Genomic DNA, 20,616 nt, shown 5'->3' on the forward strand with positions numbered 1-20,616 from the left:
GAAAGCCTTTTTAAATATTAAACAAAATATGTGAATTTCTAACTATATTTGCAAAATTGAACTTGAACATGTAATGGACTGAAATTATAGGAAAACAGTGCTAAATTGGAGTAAAGTTGAATTAATAATGAACAAAAAAGTTAAGAAATCTGAATTCTTAGACCGTAAATTTGATAAAATTAAAATACAGTTGGTAAGATTAATTTAATTTACGAAAATTTCAATTTGATTATTGAAGAAATCGTAGGCATTTACTTAAATTTCTCAAATAAATTTAATAGCATAGATTTAATTTTGTTAAAGCATTAACAGAAAGAAACTATAAAATGTAGGTTGATTCTGGTTTGGGATTGGATTTGGGATCTTCTTTCTCCAACTTTCTTTCTTTCCCCTTCCCTTCCCTTCCCTTCTCTGCATCCAGGTGAGGAAGGTGATAGATAGATAGAGGGAGAGATAATAAGCGGAAGGTCCACTTCCTTTTCAAACATTTCTCCATTATTATTATAATCAACAATTCCGGTTCTATTCCTTAATCTGCAAGGCAATTTCTTTTTCTTTTGCTTTATAACTCGTCCAATACTGGAGGCTTTTCTATTGCATCCCTTCGATTTATCCTGATTCGTATGTTTCCTTCCTTTCTCTATTTTATTCAACTTTCCCGCTTTTATACTATGTGTGTGTATTCCAATTAGGGCTTTCTTTGTTGTTTATGATTTCAGACCTGCCGTCTGCTGCGAAATTCATGTTGCACACTTCGTTTATTTTGGATGGTGTGTAGGAATTTATACAGAGATATGCGATTATGGCTGGATTTAATTTAAATTTTAGTTTTACAAATTGGTCAACTTTTCGCAAGGGCTCGTATACATTTGCGCGATTCTTCCTTCGCATAGTTTAGGGTTTTCTTTTCTTCTTTAGATTCGTTCTTCCCTATGAATCTATGTTTAAAGAAATCAGGACTACTACTTGCTTTTGGGATTTGGTCAATTTGTAGTAGCTTTATGCACTGCTGAGTCATGTATAGATGTATTTTTGTTCCGTCTTTGGGTACTTTATGGTTCTGATAGCTGTTATTACTGTTTGGTATTGGTATTTGAGGTTATGTACTCTTTTGATATGAGTTTGATACATATTAGAATTATACATGGTTTGAATATGTTTGACTGATTTATTTTTATTTTTATTTTTTTCTTTCTTTTGTATATATATCTAAGCTTACCAGTAATACATGTCGAGAGCTGTGCGGAGGAGACTTCACCACGGTGATGTTGATAGGAAAGAGCAAAATTATTTTGATGCTTCAGAGTATGATGGTTTAGATGAACCTTTACTTCAAAATCACGCACATTATGATATGCCTGCAGCGGTCAGAGTTTCTTCCTGGTATTTATGGAAATGCTGTAAAAGGAAACAGTTATAGGCAAATTAATACTTTCTCATGTTACAGAAAGTCACACTAGAAGAGGTTTGGAATGCTGAACAGCAGAGGGAACAGCTCCATTGGACGTTATTATTAACACAGTTAATTGCACAGTGGGCACAGTGGATAGGTATTTCATTGTTTAAGTTGTTTTATCAGTTTAAGTATTCCCTTCTGTGGTATTTTGGATTAAGGAAAGCAGATGGTTTATTTATTGCTTACTTACTAGACAATTCATGTCAACAACTTGTTTATGCAGTTGAAAACAATTTATCATTTTAATTCTTGGTTAACTGCTGTAAGTCTGATTTGTCAATTAATTAGGCTGTTCCATTGCTTTCTTTGAGCTAATATTTTTGTATTGAAATGTGTTTGGTCCATATTCTTCAGAAGCCTATAGTTTTCACTTCACATCATGTATGTTGCAAATCCTGGTAGGTTATGATGGATGGTAAACTTAATTTTGTTTACGATTAAGCTGTTAAACTATGGTCTCATTGAGAATGACATATCATTGGTAGTAGTATTGTATACTATACAGGATAGAGTATATGCCTTATTGTCTCATTTACGTAACTCTATCAGCATAATGTTGTTCAGGTTGCTTTGTGATGAGCACTTTGAAATTGTACCGGGTTGTTAATAGTTTGTGTTTGAAAGTATTATATATATATATATGGATCTTTGAAGTGAAGTTTTCTTTTGGCAAAAAGCATCTTGAGGCACTTGATCTTTCATTTTTTGATTTATTAAGCTCTTGATCTTTTATTTGGATACCTTAAGCCCCTGATCTTTTATTTTTAGTCATATTAAGCCCCTCAAGAACAAAAAAGTCGGCTTTGAACATAAAACTCGGTTGATAGAGTGTTATTCATTTTGCATGCTTTCAGAATTTGTTTTTTTCACGGTTTGAGAGCAGTTTTTAATGTGTAATATGACTATGGAAAAAATGTAAAAACTCTTAACGTCTTTTTAACAGAATTAGATGTTCACAACTAACTAATTCGGCAATCAAGGGCTTAATGCGACCCAAAATAAATGACCAGAGGCTTAATATGTCCAAATAAAAGATCAAGGGCTTAATGAAAAAAAAACATAAAAAATCAGGGGCGTGAGGATGCTTTTTGCCTTTTCTATTTGTAGTCTTTATTGACATGCTATTAGAATATTTAAGCAGCTCCAACTTTTCTTCCAGCTAGTAGTATCCTGGGTACCCGGTCACTTCTAGGACGGCTTTTTCCACTTACTTTATCTGGTCCACCAGTGCAGACCAGGAAGCTTCTTCCTCCGTGTCTTAGCCCATTACAGGTATCATTCTGTGATTTTATTGACATCTAAAATTTCAAAATTTAATTGTTGCTTTTGAAGAAAGTCTTTTTGAAATGGTATCTGTGACATTATTGTCATTGTTATCTGGCAGAGCTATTTGTTCTGTCTTTGTTGTTTAGGTATCTTGTATGCTTTCTGTCGACTTTAAGTACAACCTTTCTGCCTTGCATTTTATATAAAGAGAAGCTATTCCTTAATGGTACTAAGAACACAATGGTAAAAGTCTCCATTTAGAATGGTTATTGAATGGAGTTCTTTACATTTGAAGTATGTTGATGGGATATTGTACTAACTTTCTTTTGTTGATAGATTGTTGAGTTATAAATGGTTTTTACCAGTATATTTTTCAGAAAATCATTTTGTTGCAAGTTGAGGACTATAAATTCAATTGGGTTAGTTTTCATAGTCAGATGTAGTTTGATTGCCTGCTTTTCCTTCACTTACTTTATACTCTTTGAAAAACTGTGGATTTCTATTTTTGCCTACATCAATATCATACAGTTTAACTTCTATGGGTAATATTTGTTGTAGTTTTCTGGATTTTTTTATGCTGAAATTTTTGGTGTAATTGAAGGAAGAAAGGCTCAGATATTTAAGACACAGGCTGGGTGTACCCTATGATGGTTCTCTAGTGGAGCATCAAGTAGGTTTTCCCTCATTTCCTAAATATTGCCCATTAAGATGCTTTCCTCTATTATTATTTAGATTTTAGAGTTGATGAATCTCTTTTTCCATGCCGATTAAGTAATACTTTGGATTTGGAAGAACTATACAACTTGTTATTTATACAATTCTTTATTTTAATTGTAGTAGTAAATGAATGAAAGTTCTCATATTGATTAAATTACTCAAAAGAGCTGCAGAACTCATCCAGTTGAACTGCGCTCTTTTTTTTTGCCCTTTTACTTTCTAGGTTTTTAAAACAATTCAATAAGGATTACAAAACCAATTAAGAGTTTTTACTGTTTTAATTGGCTTTTGAGATGTCTATTTAGATTCATGGATTAACTTAGACGATTATAAATTTATGCACACAAGTGTTGAACTCCGTGAGTACCCTCGTTTGTGTTTATTTCTTATTATGAACATATACACTTGTGCATAAAATATGTTGTTCTGTCATTGAACCTTTACGTTTCTTAAACCTTTCAATAAAAAAAAGTTTCTTAAACCTGCATATAATGACAAATCTTCTTCTGCCAACCGATCACTTAATTTAATAGCATTGTGTATTAGGATTGTAACTGTATTAACTTTCTGGATTGTTACTGAGACAAAAGAAGAACTGCTTTAGGATCAAAACATCACGGTGACCTTTATTTGTTTTTTTAGTAATAGGAAAATTTTCCTTTTTGTTTACAGGATGCACTGAGACAATTGTGGAGGTTGGCTTTTCCTGATAGAGAACTTCCATCTCTTAAATCTGAGGTTTGGAAGGATATGGGCTGGCAAGGTTCAGACCCGTCAACTGATTTTCGGTATGTAGAAGATTGTGTGGAAACACTTAATATATTTTGGTATAGCTTGGGAATGTTTATGCATGTGTACTGGTGCTTAATTTAATCTGGTGCTATTTGAAGGGGTGGAGGTTATGTATCATTGGAGAATCTGATCTTTTTTGCTGAGAAATATCCGGTTTGTTCCTTAACTATCATGCTTTTCTTGACATGCACACATCTTAGTCCATAAGAAATTAAAAATACAGCTAATTATCACTAAATGTATTAAGATATGATATGTTTTGTAAGCATAATAGATTTTGTTTCATAGATATGATACTGATGCTGTTTTGGTCAACAGGTATCATTCCAGAGCTTGTTACACAAAAAAGATGGAACCAGAGCCGAGTGGGAGTATCCATTTGCTGTTGCTGGTGTAAATATCTCCTTTATGTTGGCACAGATGCTGGATCTTCAAGCTGGTAGTGCTCTTTTTTCTTCATAAATAAATAAATTCTAGAATGAAGAGTCTGTGATCTTATTTGATCAAGTCAATGCATATTGTACTTGCAGGGCAGCCATCCACTCCGGCAGGAATCAAATTTTTAGAATTGCTTGCCGAAGATGAATTGGCATTTGACAACCTTTATTGCGTAGCCTTTCAAATGATGGATGTTCAATGGCTTGCGAAGCGTGCTTCGTATATGCAATTTAATGTAACTTCAGTTTCAATACATGTTTATCTTTATTTCACCTCATAAGATATTTCTTGCCTTTATTCATCAAATTTACCTTTTTCCAGGAGGTATTAAACTCGACAAGGAGTCAGTTAGAACGTGAGCTCGCCCTCGATAGTGTGTGTAGAGTGAAAGATTTGCCAGCATACAGTATGTTGAAAGGATAAAATTGTGACCCCATGTAAAGTTATATAAGCAAGCATGTACATTTCTTCTGGATTATGGAAATGATGCTTATAGATATGCAATCCTTTCTTGTAATAAGGAAACCGGCTGTTGATGAAAATATAAATGATAAGTAGTTTTGCTGGATTTTTAGCATAATTTACACTTTGCACATGTGTTTAGGGTATCATTTTGTTTCATTAACTTAACTAAGACTATTCTCTACTTGATCTTGGACATGTTCTTCTCATTGGAGCAAAATTATCAAGTCACATAATGCTTTGTTTAATATGTAAACATAATTTGAATTATGGCTATCTTCAAAATCTTATGGTTGTTTGACATAGACTTCTTCCATATATAGTCATTCAAAAATGCACTTTTTATATCCATTTGATACAAATGTTTATAACATGAAAAAGGTACAAAAAATTCTTATAGCTTCTAATCTTGCAAAAGTTTCATCATAGTTTATCTTATTGGTTGTACAAATGCAACCATCTTGCTTTGTTTCTTATGAATTTACCAAACTCATCTAGTTTCTGGTCTAGACATTTAGCCAAACCTGATCATAGCTAGTGGTAGAGCCTTGAGGTGAAAGGCCCGCTTACCGGGACTTCACTTATTCTCCTCTTTGGCCTATCTCAGGATTCACACCTATAGGAAGCGGAAGGGTGCCCAGAAACTTCATGCTCCAAGTCTTGCGGTCGTCAAGGATGTACGCTGAACTATATTAAATTTGTGTCTTAATGTTGGGTGATTGCGCATTCGCTGTGGCATTGGTGAACTCGAATTGCCAGAAAAAGCTAGACTAGACGGTTTACTGACATCTCCTGATACCTATTTAATTCCAATTATTGTTTGATATTTAGGTTTCAGAAACTAAAGCTCCATTTGTTTGATCGAAAATATTGGATAAGAATTATTTTTTTTTGTTGGAAACTAAAATATTTTTCGGTGGTTACAATACAAAAAAAACGAGAAGAATTGGTGGGTAAGGATAAGAAGAAATGAAATAGAATTCTAAAAGACTTGGGAAAATATTTCCATAAAATGTTTTCTTTTTTCATATATTTTTCAGTTGGTTAACCGAAACTTATATATTGATTTATTTTCCTAAGCAAACAAACATCAGAAAATCAGGAAAATATTTTTTTTAACAACATTTTTCAAAAACAAACTGAACTCTTAAAATTATTTCCTTTAATCTCATCAAACTTCTTGAACAATTATCCAACTTTTATCATTGTTAGCTTCCCTAAAGTCTTTTTTTTTACTCTAATTCAGAAACAATAGTTGACTTCTTGTCATTACTCTCTCTCGGTTATATTTTTCTTTCAGTGATCTTTGTGAAATTGAAACTCCTTGGATAGTTATGATGTTGATTTTATTCTTGTTGGAGCTATGTAACTTGAACATCTTTAGAAACAATATCTTCACTTTTTTTTTTTTTTTTTCTCCAACCCGTTTCTCAATATTTTCAACAATACCTTCTTTTTTTATCATAAAAAGAGGATTGTTTCATTAAACATCACATGCATAAGTCTTTCGCGGCAAGTGTTCTTTTATTAAAGACTTTGTAAGCTGTATCATGCAACGAATTGTTGAAAAATTAACTATTAATTTAAAATAGATAAATAAATAAAGAGATAAAAAAAAAGATAAACAAGTTGTGCCATGATTTATGGGCACAAATTATAACACATATGAAACCTTTACTTTCTCAACTAATTATTTGAAAAAGTCTTTAAGAATATGGCTATATAAGGCCATGGATTTAGGGTGCCAATGAAATATGGAAGATGAGTGAGAGCAATACAATTATACAAAATGTGAGAAAAAGTTCTCTATTGTATGTTTGAGGGAGTTGACTGATATGAGGGTATTCTGATTTTTGGGGAGAAAAGAAAGAATTAAGATAGTGAAAAAGAGAAAAAGGGAGTTAATTGATAGGAGTATTTTACCCATATCTTTTAGCGTGATTTACGGGTTGATTTTGGGTAAAATAAATAAGTTTAATTACAAAAATAAAGCGTTTTGGTAAAATAAAGAAATAAAAATAAATTTCGTGCTTTCAGTTAATTTTCCGTGTTTTTGATTAGTTTAGGAAATAAAAACGTCAAGCTAACTCGGCTCGCAAGATTTGTATTTCAGGTACGAGCAAGGAGCAAAAATCTACTCAAATACGCGGGGCGTCTCATCCTTTACGCGGGGCGTGAAACATGGTGTCAGCAATAATTGCCTTATCCGCAGACGCCATGTGGAATTGACTCAGCATACGCGGGGCGTATGCCACCCTACGCGGGGCGTATGACACATGTCGGAAATAATTGGCCTAATCCTGAAAGTCAGATTGCACTGTCTCCTTGAGTCAACTCTTCGTACGCGAGGCGTATCATCATACACGCGAGGCGTACCATGCAATTCCTCAATGATAAAACTTCAGAGACTCAAACACGCGGGGCGTACTTCAGCTACGCAGAGCGTGCTTGAGACAACAAGACATGGAATTGGTCCACATGTAGGAGATTTCTGACGGAATGGGCACTTACGCGGGGCGTAGACCACCTTACGCGGGGCGTATCATGGGATTTCTGCACCAAATAATGTTGCTCTATACTTGTGCTTTGTGAAGTTACAACATTACCCTTGCTTGATGTTTATAAATAGGAAGCTCTTGAACTTCATTTGATACCAATTACACAATAGAGAGCAAAACTATACTCTTTTGATTATTGTAATTTAGATTCAGATTTTGTAGTTAAACTCTCCCCCTCGAGAGCTTGTTCGGTTGTTCCGGCGTTCCATCGAAGTTCCGTTCCACCACTCGTCACCAAGCTCGAGAGTTCCACCTCCACGATCTAGGAGACGGCTTTGAGTCCGGTTAGCTAGTTCCAAGGGCGGATTCTCCCTTTTTACCCGCTAATTAGCTTGTACTCTTCCTATGTACTAGGCTTGGTTGTATTTCATCTATTCACTTTCCATATTTATAATTTACGATTCATAATCTCTATTTCCCTTTACGTGTTAATGTTTATTACTTGTTTTGATATTCGTAATTGATTATTGTGTAGGAGAACGCGATTTCCGCCGCCATTCGGGCTATCCTTAGGGAGTTATATAGGTGTTGCCTTACCGGGAGTGACAAACCGGAAACCGTAGGAATTGACAAGCCACGGAACTTACGGGCCCTAGTTTCTAATTCCCCTGCATTAGACACGCCTTGACTAGGAATCACGTAGTCTAAGTGCTTCACGGGTCGGTCCTATTACACTTAGTCATCTTTACAAGAGTAAATTATTATCCGTATACATTTAGAGTCGTTATTTATCGTGGTTATAACTTATCGTTATTCATCCTACTTCATAGGGTTTTAGCTATATAAATCTGTGTCGCCAATAGTTAGGGATAGTGTGTAGTTGCGTCTTACTTTACCCCAAAGTAATCACCGCTTAAATAACATACGAAACCGAGTCGTCTAATACTTGTAATTATAAATCCCGTGGATTCGATACCCGGTCTTAACCGGATTATTACTTGATACGACGGGGTACACTTGCCCCTAAGTAGTCGTAGTGTCTAGTGGAGTTAGAACATTTAAAAGATCACATCCATATTCATAGCACATTCACCGCAATACACGTTTAGTCGTCATTAGAAAAACACTACACTAGACGGTACGCTATCATTAATAGAGGGAGGAACAATGTAGAGTGAGAGAGGCACAATTGTGCCTCGTGAGTTTTGAGAGTTTATTTTAGAGGGTCGTCTAATTATTTTGGGGAGAAATAAAAATAGTAAGTTAATTATTTCGGGATATTTTCGGGAAACACCGGAGTGATATTATTTTTATTTTATCTCATTGTAACTCTAGAAAGTTTCTAGAGAACACCCTCTTGTAAACCTCATAAATTCAATAAAATTCTTGTGCTTTGAGATTTATCGCTTCCGCTAAATTGTCGCAATCCAGAAAATTCCCAACAGTGGTATCAGAGCTATGGTTCAATGTTGGGGCTCCTGCTGATGTTAGCGTCACGCACCAAATGAATTGGGCGTGAGAAAATGGAGAAAATAAGCAAGCAGTTGAAGGAGTTTTCTTTGCCTAAGGTTAAAAAAAAGGAATTTCCTCAGTGTGGTCATTGCAAAAGGCATGGTCATGATGAGAAGAACTGCTGGCAAGGGGAAGCCTTAAATGTTTCGTGTAAGAAGTTTGGGCACGTGCAATGGAATTGCATGAACAAGAGAAAAGAAAGTGTCAATGTAGCAAATCACGTTGACGAAGAAGAATTTGCTTAATTTGGAGAGAAGTGCTCCAATAGTTGAAGGTTGATGAGAAGTGCATCAACAAATCGATTCGGTGAGAAGTGCTCCGAGAAGTTGTCTGCGGAGAGAAGTGCTCCTGTATGAAAAAAAAAGTTTTAAATTAATAGTTAAGGGGAAGATTGTTGAAAAATTAACTATTAATTTAAAATAGATAAATAAATAAAGAGATAAAAAAAAAAAGACAAACAAGTTGTGCCATGATTTATGGGCACAAATTATGGCACATAAGAAACCTTCACTTTCTCAACTAATTAGTTGAAAAAGTCTTCAAGAATATGGCTATATAAGGCCATGGATTTAGGGTGCCAATGAAATATGGAAGATGAGTGAGAGCAATACAATTATACAAAATGTGAGAAAAAGTTCTCTATTGTATGTTTGAGGGAGTTGACTGATATGAGGGTATTCTGATTTTTGGGGAGAAAAGAAAGAATTAAGATAGTGGAAAAGAGAAAAAGGGAGTTAATAGAGGGAGGAACAATGTAGAGTGAGAGAGGCACAATTGTGCCTCGTGAGTTTTGAGAGTTTATTTTAGAGGGTAGTCTAATTATTTTGGGGAGAAATAAAAATAGTAAGTTAATTATTTCGGGGTATTTTCGGGAAACACCGGAGTGATATTATTTTTATTTTATCTCATTGTAACTCTAGAAAGTTTCTAGAGAACACCCTCTTGTAAACCTCATAAATTCAATAAAATTCTTGTGCTTTGATATTTATCGCTTCCACTAAATTGTCGCAATCCAGAAAATTCCCAACACGAATACCATTCTTATTATAGAAATTTTCAAAAAGATGAGTTTCAAATTCTTTACCATGATTACTTGTAATAGAAACTATAAAAATATTTTTTAAACACTGTAATACAAAGATGAGAAAATTTCCCAAATATTTCATCTTTTTGTTTCAAAAACAATGTCTATTTAAAATATGAGTAATCATCAATCACTACTAATACATATTTCTCAGGTTGTGCTGCTCGTTAGTGCATTAATTGTTGGCCTAGGCCTAAGGGTGGGCGCCTAGTTGAGAAGTCGTTCGACTTCTCTATTTAAATGGTTACCCTCATGTGTTGAGAGACCCTAATTTTTTTGGAATTTAAAGAACTTATCCTTGGAGGATGCACCCTCGCTCAGCGGGGACGCGTAATGCGACCGGGCCGCCCTTTTTTTTTTATCCTTGGAGGATGCACTCCCTACTTCTTGAGGCTATGCCTTGTTCCTAAATTCAGGTTTTACTCAATCCCCCCGAACTGTGACTAGTCGGAGCTTGAGCTTCCGTATTTTGGGCATTCTCGGCCTGGTGTACTGGCTTCACATTGATCTTGTCGGGCATTATCTCCTCCCGCCCAAATGGGCTCTAATTGTCGCACCTTCTGCGGCCTAAGCTCCGGTAGTCTCATTTGTATCGGTCCTTTAAAAGGACTGATGCAAATGCCATTTCATTTGCCTCGGCCCTTTAAAAGGGCCGACGCAAATGAAACTACATTTGCATCAGTCCTTTTGAAGGACGCAAATGACTATTTTCTGACAGAATTTGTGACGGATTTTTGTAATAGTAAAATATTTAAAAAATTTGGATTGAATCTGAGCTCCATATAAACAATAATCATCAACTTACATAGTTTTGCTAAAGTTCTTAATAATAAAAGATTACATCAATGCAGATGTCAAAACTAAATTGAATCATGTGCAAATTGAGAGGATAAACTGATCATTGCATTGACTAATAACCTTTAATTTTGATACAATCAAATCAAGTATAAAATATGTACAAGATAATGCAGCACTAAGACTTCTGAAATAAAGTTAAACCTTGTCATGAAAATTATTGAGAATCCAGAACAATTCTATGGATAGTAAACCATAATCCCACCCAAGCAAGGTATGTGAATATAAACATTAAAATCCTATATTGTCATTATTAGAGGAAGTCATTTATAATATGAAAGGAACCAGTAAACATTTATTATGCAATTTACTTTAGGTTTATTAATTTGGTTACTGTCTTCATAGTTATCAAAGGTGCGCTTCATGCTCAAAAGGCCCTCTAGGCTCGAGGCATGTCGTCTTAAGTCGTGCTCTGTTCAAGAGGGGCGCTACTGAGTACGCCTTTTTTAGTGTAGCTCCTTGAGGTAGCAACACCTAGGTGCAAATTAAAAGCTACATTGTGTTTTTCAGGAAATTAAAAATAGGATGTTTTAATCTCAAACTTTTCCTATCTATATGATCTACGGCTGCAATTAAATTAGAATAAAAAGAAATAAATAAAAAAGGAAAGGAAAGTTCAGAAATATAGCAATGAAGCAAAGAACACAATGAAAGAAAAGTTTAGCCTTGTGTCTCTTAGACGCGCGCTTGAGCCTTGCGCCTTTAATAATTATGGGTGGTTTAGTTTGGTTACTTTCTTGTACTCATGTTAAACATTGTAAAAACATGTTCCATTTTCATTGTCATATTTTCCCTTTTGAAAGTTCTATCATCTAGGAAGGTTAAAAAAAAAACTTCACAGGTTTCATGTCTCCATTTTTTTACCTGTGTGTTCTGTTATATCTCTGTCTACAACCTGAAAACTTTCTGAGTACATGTGAAAGTGGAAAAAAGCAGAGCCAAATACATGTTTTATTTTTGCATTCTTCAAACGGTTGAGAAGTGATATTATGTGTTGATTCTTTATATGGGTTCTAGAACTGGTGAATAATATTCATGTTAGAAACAGTTGCAGGAAAGCTTTACCAGTTCTGTGGTTACTTTTCGGCTCGAATACAAATTCAATTGGATGGTGAAAAGTAAATCAAAAGAATCCCCATGATCCTAGAGTAAATTTTAAGAAAAATTAGGCTAAAATGGTGTGGCGTCTATTTGACAAAGTAAGCTAAAACGCACCTCTGTCCCAGCAATATTCCTATGCCAATATCAGCCAACTTTAAGGCAGGTTCATCATTCTTTAGAGAGAGATCATTCTGCATCTGATCTCAATTCAACTACCCCGTGGGTTCCTAGTCTGCAAACAAGACTTCAAATACTCAAAAACCCTAGAAACAAAGTAATGAAATGCAAAATTGCCAATAACATCACATAACAGAAGAACAAAAATATTGTAATCAGTCACCAGAATACGTGAGCCAAACACAGAATCGTCATCGAGAAATGAACAACAATTCATTTACAATGCGAAGCATGAGAATCAAACAATATTCAAAACCAAGCAAACAACGAAGTAAATTGATGAAAATCGAAGCAAAGTCAGTGAGTGAAGGCAATAAATAAAAATGCAGAACAAAATCAAAGCACCATTTAAATGGTTTAGCTTATTTACAAATAGAAGTCTATGTTTTAAAAGTTTACAAATAGAGATATGTGGTCTGTTTTTTTTACAAAACAAAGTATTTAAAATTAAACTTTTAATAATTGATGACAAAAAAAAAGCAATTTTTTAATTTTTTTCAGTTATATTTATATAGTGACAAAATATAAATCCCAAAATCAAATTGCAACTGTGTAAAATGAACTTAAATATCAATTTAGTTCATAAACTGTCAGATTAGTAAAAAACGTAAAATTCCACCATATTATTTATTGTTTCGATTTAGGAAATTGTTTTTTCAGAGGTTGTTGTAGGTGCCGCGGCCTCGCCCGGGCGAACCGGGGGTGGATACCGTTGACGACAGATGTTGTGATTGGCGCCGAAAGCAACCAATCGCGGAATCAAGCTGCTTGGCAGGGCCGGAGCTCGGAGTATGGAAGAGTCGCCACCCACGAATGGGAAATGAACACCGATCCCTTGCGGGAGACCGGTGAGGGTTCGGGAAACTTAGGTACGAGCCGAGAAGGCTAGCTCCTTTCCGGAGAAAGGCTACTAGGCACCTTGACATCGCCCGGTTATGAACCACCGGCCTCCTACTTAGCATGTTAGGCACTAACGGACTAATCGCATATTTCTTTAAGTTTAAAATTCATTTGAAACCTTTTCTTTCTCGTTTTGAAAACCGTTTTGAGCATATATTATTGAAAGCCATATTAGTAAAGAATCACCCATTTACATGAATTTAGAGTATATGGAAGAAAGAGGGAGATAGAAGGAAGAATTAATTTACTTACAACGTGAGTTGTGTCTTAAGTCATACATTCAATCTAAACTAATCTCATTCCCCGAAAAGAAAGTTTATTTACATGGTTCGTGCCTTAATCGCCGTTGGAACGATTTAGGCACGTTTCAAAACCCCGTGGATTTACCTGATGTTCACTCGAATCGTCGTTGGAATGATTTGAGCGTTTGAAAACGTGAAATAAGGAGTTTTAACCAAAAACGTGATTAAGCATACAAGTCCATTTATTTTTGTGCAAAATCGTTTAGTTAGGAAAACGATTCAAAACTCTATTATTTACAAGGAAAACGATTTTAATTACAAGGTTCGCTTAATCCGTCGTTGGAACGGATCAAGGTTTTAAAACGTGGAATTTTAGAAAGTCGTTTGAAATGGCAAAGAACTAAAAACCTTTTATTTACATTAAGCACCTCTAGAAACCTTTAGTTTAAATAAACAAATTGAACTCTTTTTTATGGTTTATTTTCCCCTTTTCACTCAGTTAACTCCATTTGAACATAATTACAACAACTAACAAATTAGACCCAAATTCACCCAACCAAAATACTTTTAAAACATATATATATAGGAAATTCAAAAGGAGAATAAATATACATATTTATATAAATATACATTATAGTAAAAATAATAATAATACTTATAGATCGAAGATTAAGATAAGAAAAATAATAATAATATATATACAAGAGTTATTAATAAGTAAAAATTGTAATAAATATACTACTAGATATAATATACTTGTATTCTAATTTGAAACCATGTAAAGATAATGGCTAAAGCCCATAAATAAGAAAACTATATTTAACCCCAAAATAGTTTTTATACATAATAAATATTTAGGAAATAACCCCCCGTACACAATAATTAATCTAGTTTAAATGATTTTTAAAGGAAGCATATATATATACAAATATCTTTACAAAACCAAATTAATGTAAATTATGCCAAAATGTACAAAATAAGTAAATATTAGTTAGATACCCTCAAAAATAATTTTAATAAATATACTACATAACTATACATATATATATAAAGGACCAAATGTCAAAAAAGTTAAGAAAAAGGCTTAAAAGGGGATTTTTAAAATTCCAGCAGCTTTACCGACGGCAAATCCGTCGGTAAACTGCCTTTAGTGACAGAAACAATAAAGTTACAGAAACAGTCCCTATATTTTCCAGATTTATTAAAATACTTTATATCTAACCTATTCTACCATTTTGGTCCCTGAACTACCCAAATCGGGTCATAGTCTATAACGGAGTATCCCAAAACGATGTTTTATTTCAAAAACGTTAATTTAAAAAGCTTTTCTAAATTCTATATTTACAATGTTTTAATCCCGAACTCCCCTTTAATCGGGTCACGGTTCGTGTTGGGACTTTAAAACGAGGTTTTTTATTTAAAACAAAAACGTTTACTTAATACGAGACGGGAATTAAATAAATACGAAAAAATAAATAAATATGATAAATAAATAACTAAATAAATAAATGAAACTAAAAATAAAATAAATAGACGAAATAAATAGAACGAGTCTAGTCATCGGATAATACCTCAAGATTGGTATTGACGTCTTGATGTCGGTTGATTTATGATTTTTGGTGTTTTTTCGTGTTTTGGTAAAATATTCAACTTTTAGGAATTTTCAATTTTTTAGGAAAAAAACGTTTTTCCCCAAAAAAATTCACTTTCTCTCTCTAAAAAATGATTTAGAGTGAGAAGCTCTAGAAAAATTCTCCCTCTCACAAATGCATGGGGATCCGTGCCTTTATAGGCACGGATCCCAAAGTTGGGCGACGCCCAACATCAAGTTGGGCGACGCCCAACGGGCGTTCGACGGACGCCCAGCGCACGTTGGGCGCGCGTCTCGGGCTGTTGGGCGTGCGCCTGACGCGGCTGGGCGCTCTCCCCACGCTGTTGGATGCTCGCGAGCCGCCAATTTATCGGCACGCAATTCCTCAGGATCTCTTCGTGTTTTTTTTATATATATATTTATTTTTATTTTTTTATTATTGGAATCAACCGCTTTAACCGTCTGCTATGGGTTTTCGTCACAGGTCCTCCGGCTCGGTGTTTACAGTTGCCCCTACTTTCCTATTTTAACAGTGACGTGTGTGCTTTTTCGAAAAAACTTTTTCGCGAATGCGACACATGCAATGGAAAACATATTAAAGTAAAAGACACATATAGAGTGGGAGGGGAAATACCTGATCTCCGTGTCGCAAGTTCCTTCCTTGTCTTCAGTCTCTTCATCGACCGTCTTCCCCTAGCTTTTTCTAGCGGCCCTAGTTTCTAAACCAACCGCAGGTAAGTGGCTCTTTCTAGCGACCCTGGTCTCTACATTGACTGCAGGTAAATGGCTCTTTCTAGCGACCCTAGTCTCTAAATCGACCGCAGGTAATGTGGCTCTTTTTAGCGACCCTAGTCTCTACATCGATCGCAGGTAAAGTTGCTCTTTCTAGCGACCCTAGTCTCTACATCGACCGCAGGTAAAGTTGCTCTTTCTAGCAACCCTAGTCTCTAAATCGACCGCATGTAATATGGCTCTTTCTAGCAACCCTAGTCTCTAAATCGACCGCATGTAAAGTTGCTCTCTCTAGCGACCCTAGTCTCTACATCGACCGCAGGTAATATGGCTCTTTCTAGCGACCCTAGTCTCTAAATCGACCGCAGGTAATATGACTCTTTCTAGCGACCCTAGTCTCTAAATCGATCGCAGGTAATATGGCTCTTTCTAGCGACCCTAGTCTCTAAATCGACCGCAGGTATGTAGCTCTTTCTAGAGACCCTAGTCTCTAAATCAACCGCAGGTATGTAGCTCTTTCTAGCGACCATAGTCTCTAAATCGACCGCAGGTATGTAGTGATGCATATAGATGGGTGGATGTAGCCTAATCTATGGATGCGTGTAAACACCTATGTGTGTGTATGCAGGTGACTGTGCGTGTGTTTGAATGTGCATATGTGTGGCCTATGTGTTTTGCTTTATGCGGATGTATGGACATGTGTGTATGCAAACTATGTATGCGTGGATGAGATGGTTGAATGGATTCCCTTTTTCATAGGCTGGAGGATTTTGGTAGCTTCAGATCGAGAAATGATGTTTCAGGCCATCCCCAAGGTGTGCAAGGATGAGGGCGAGGATAAGTTTGAAACCAAGGGTTGTAAGGATGGGGATTTGGTTTTGATGAGCTTGTGTCAAGGGGCTTTCGCCTTTAACCAGAGATTGATGTATTCATTTTTTCCCTAATTTTTGCTTGGCCGCCCTTTTCGGGTTTTCAACTCAACAGGATCTCTCTGATATTCTCTATCTCTCCTTTTGCATGAACCGCCCCTAGGGGTTTTCAATTCATCTTTATATCTCACAGATTTTCTCTATCTCTCCTTTTTCTTGGATCGCCTCTTTTGAGGTTTTCAATCCAACTCTTTTTTGTTCGGTATTTCTTCTTTTTTCCTTGATTGTAAATGATACCGGATGGCACAGGGGTTCATATCTACGGGCCACTTCTATGCTGAGCATTTGACGATGAGTTCATGCTTGATGCCTTCGTTAATGGAGAAGCTTCCGGAGTGAGATGGATGGTGATCCGATTGCATGGTCGTGCCCCCGATTGAAGTTACCGTCTTGGTGTGGATGAGAAGTTGATGCGAACGCATGCCCCTGCAAACTTGAGGTGAGACTTCATGTGCGTTCAAGCTAGGGATACCGCCGTTGGGAGTAGTCACGGAGGAGAGACGCTTCGGTCGAAGTTTGACTCTTGAGAGGACAACAGAGGAGCAGAGGAACCAGACTTCATGGAGCATGAGAGAGAAGAATAGTCTTCTTTTTTTTTTAGTTTTTTTTTCTAAATTTTGGATCGGTTTATGGGTGTTGAGGTGATTTCAGTTGAGATGGGGTGTCTATTAATGCGGGTGTTTTCATTGCAAATGCAACCGTCTAGCTTAAATAAAGCACTTGGCAAACATACATTGAATTGTTTACTGCTCAGTATATTAACCACTGTCACCAAAGTATGCCCTTTCGGGTTTTCACATTTCAGTTATTTTAACTCTCTCCTTTTACCCTCGGAATTTTCAAATAAGCGCCCTGTGGGGTTTTCACTTATTGGGGTGTCCCTTATTGTTGCATAGGCCATCCTTTGCGGATTTTCAACCTATCGGGATTTTTTTTAGTTTTCATGGGAAAGATTCCTTGGTTCCTTTGAGATTGATCGTAGCTCTAAACTTCATCGCCGTCTTTGTCTTCATTCGACTACGTATTTGAACTTTCTTTGCTAAAGTAAGCTTTTCTCGTACATTTGATCACCCATTTGTTGGGCAATGTCAACCGCTCTTGTCACCTTGACGCTCCTTGGCTAGTCACGTCTGCTTTTTTGAATAATTTTCTTTTACTTCTGATTGGCTTGACTTTGCCCCTGAGCCTTTTTAGCATCATCTTTTTTCCTCTTTTTTTTTTTTTTTTTTTTTGCTTTGAGTCATCATAGATCTTAACCTTTTCATTGATCCTGGAACAGGGTCCTTTATCGTTGATAGGTTAGTTGCCCCCATCTTGTTCTGAATGGTGCCCTCATGTACTTGTGTCCCCTTTGGGGGGAGAAATTTTTGTCGGTGCCTCAGTGCTAGCATGGTTCTGAGGGCTTGTTGCTTGCTCCTTCTTTTCTTTTTTTTTTGCTTTTTGGACTTTGTTGATGGTCGCTCAGTCTTCTTTTTGGCACAAGCCGGTGAGAACCATTCGTTTGATGGGTCTACGCTCGACTTATCATCATAGAGCCATGGCACCGTTTCTCATGATTTGTTTTTTTTTTTTTTGTTGTTTTTTTTTTGTTTGTTGTTTTTTTTAGGGATAATTACTAATCTAACCCAATGAAGGACCCCACTTTACATATCTAACCCACCTTCCTTTCATTTTACCAAATTAGACAAATAAACCCATTTTGGACAAAACTACCCTTATTTTAGTTTGAAGGTTCATCTCCTACCTCCCGTTGCTTCCACTTCGACTTCCTCACCTGACCTTTCCCATTCAACTTCATTGTGGTTCATCTTCTTCAGTTTCAGTTCGTTTCAACTGCATTTTACGTTTTGAACTCATCACTATATATAATCCGGGTTGTTCTTCTCTACATTTTCATTTTTATTTTCATCTCCTACCTCGACACCAGTTCCCGTTTCATTCTTCTGCGCGCGGAAGTTATGGCGAGAAAACGGAAGGCGACGGCGGCGGCGGCAAGCGAAGAGGAAGGACGGACGAAGCATAAGGTAAGCATGCATCATCTTCTTCCCTGTTGTTACCGCCATTAATGAAGATTAAATGCGCTCGAATGCGCTCGTATGTTAACTGTATGTAAATATGGTCGCATTTGTTACCTAAATGCGTTCAAATGCGACAAGGAATTATACGTGAACATAGTGTCGCATTTGTTACCTAAATGCGACAAATGCGACGAGCCATTCCATTAAACTGTCGCATTTATTACCTAAATGCGCTCAAATGCGACAAGCTACACCCTGAAACATTGTCGCATTTGAGCGCATTCACAAACGAATGCGACATGATTGTAAGACTTATACATAGAATATGTCAGTTTTGTTAGAGAATTTAATGTGTGTATGTTTAAAATTGTTACAGCATGATCCCAGTGAATCTAAAAAGAGAAAACATAGTTCCATTTTCAAATATCCCAAGGCGGTTAATTTGGATGCTCAGGTAACAGTGAGGTTTAACGTGGATTTTGGGGTCATGATAAAGAAGTATTTGAGTGAAAAGCAGTTAGAAATGTATAGGAAAACATGTTTTGGTCAATATTTGGATATGAAGGTTGCTAGTTTCTCTTCTAGAATAGTGCATCATGTCCTATCACGGGAGATTAAACATAAAGAAAGGAAACACAGGGAGATGTGGTTCAGGGTGAGGGGAGTTGATATGCGGTTTGGAGATTGGGAGTTTGGCTTGATAAGTGGTTTAAGGTGTGGGGTAAACATTGGGGAATTCATGGAAAGAATGTATGAATTAGAGATGCCACATAGGTTGCGAAATAAGTACTTCAAGCAATACCAGACAATAACGACAATTAACTTCTTGGAAGTTTTGCAAAGTGTACAATGGAAGAAGAAGGATGCGACTGACAGATTTAACTAAGATGCTGTGATGATTGCCATGTTGTACTTTGTGCATGGCAATGTATTGGATAATGCTAACGAGAGGCATGCAAAGGATTGGGTTTTGGATCTTGCAGATTATCCAAGACTGTTTAATGAGTTTCCATGGGGGACATTGGCTTGGGAGGAGACATATAGGTTCTTGGACTGGGCCATTAGCAAAAGACTGAAGCAATTAGAGGCAAGTGCAGTGGGAAATAGGAATCGTGTTCCATATCAACTTATCGGATTTGCACATGTATTCCAGGTATGATTTGTGTATATATGTTTGGTGTATGAATGCGCCCGAATGCGATTACCAAATTTGCATCTGTGTCGCATTTAGTGTTGAATGCTCTCAAATGCGACAAGGTTGGGTTGTTAACCTTGTCGCATTGGAGCGCATTCAAATATAATGCGACATGATTGGGTTGTAAACCTTGTCGCATTCGAGTGCATTCAAATGGAATGCGACAAGATTGGGTTCTAACCTTGTCGCATTCGAGCGTATTCAAATGGAATGCGACAATGTTATAATTCTTATCAAGGGATACCTCTTATTTGCAGACTTGGATTCTTGAGTTGTGGAATGTGACTCATGCATATTACACGATGAGAAGTGGCAACCCACTTCCACACTTGCTGAGATGGACCCAGAGAATAGTCCCCTCAAACAAAGCAGTCAGAGAAACGTTTTCTGTAAGTGGAATGAGATTTGTATGTTTCTCTTTATTTTGTATTTGTTTACCAGTACATTGCTATTTTTATTTTTTGCAATGTAAGGTTGCTGATCCTCCAGACGCGCGTCTTGTGGTTGAGGATGATGAGAAAGAGTTCGATTGGTACACGTATTTGGTGGACCATGTTGAAGGACGGGAAGCTGATATAAATGCAATATTTGCCCCAATAATGAAAGGTAAGGAGAAGGTTGAAGCTGAGGAAGAGGAAGGTGATGGGGAGG

At 36.3% G+C, this 20,616-nt stretch overlaps 1 protein-coding gene across 3 annotated transcripts; it reads left to right on the forward strand.

The window, feature by feature from the left end:
• Window positions 1-302: 302 nt before the first annotated feature.
• On the forward strand, window positions 303-5,249 carry LOC136206037 (uncharacterized). Of its 3 annotated transcripts, XM_065996943.1 has the most exons (11): window positions 303-621; window positions 720-770; window positions 1,215-1,366; window positions 1,448-1,550; window positions 2,598-2,728; window positions 3,324-3,392; window positions 4,112-4,227; window positions 4,330-4,384; window positions 4,550-4,670; window positions 4,762-4,904; window positions 4,991-5,249. In XM_065996943.1, the coding sequence occupies exons 3-11, from the start codon at window positions 1,229-1,231 to the stop codon at window positions 5,090-5,092; spliced, it is 978 nt and encodes a 325-aa protein (XP_065853015.1). In that variant the 5' UTR covers window positions 303-621; window positions 720-770; window positions 1,215-1,228; the 3' UTR covers window positions 5,093-5,249. The 3 variants fall into 3 exon arrangements, with proteins under 3 accessions (XP_065853015.1, XP_065853014.1, XP_065853016.1); XM_065996942.1 differs by lacking the exon at window positions 720-770 and having other exon boundaries at window positions 304-621; XM_065996944.1 differs by lacking the exon at window positions 720-770 and having other exon boundaries at window positions 305-621; window positions 2,616-2,728.
• The last annotated feature ends 15,367 nt before the right edge of the window (window positions 5,250-20,616 follow it).

This window comes from Euphorbia lathyris, chromosome 9 (assembly GCF_963576675.1).
Source record: "Euphorbia lathyris chromosome 9, ddEupLath1.1, whole genome shotgun sequence".
In the NCBI taxonomy this organism is placed as follows: domain Eukaryota; kingdom Viridiplantae; phylum Streptophyta; class Magnoliopsida; order Malpighiales; family Euphorbiaceae; genus Euphorbia; species Euphorbia lathyris.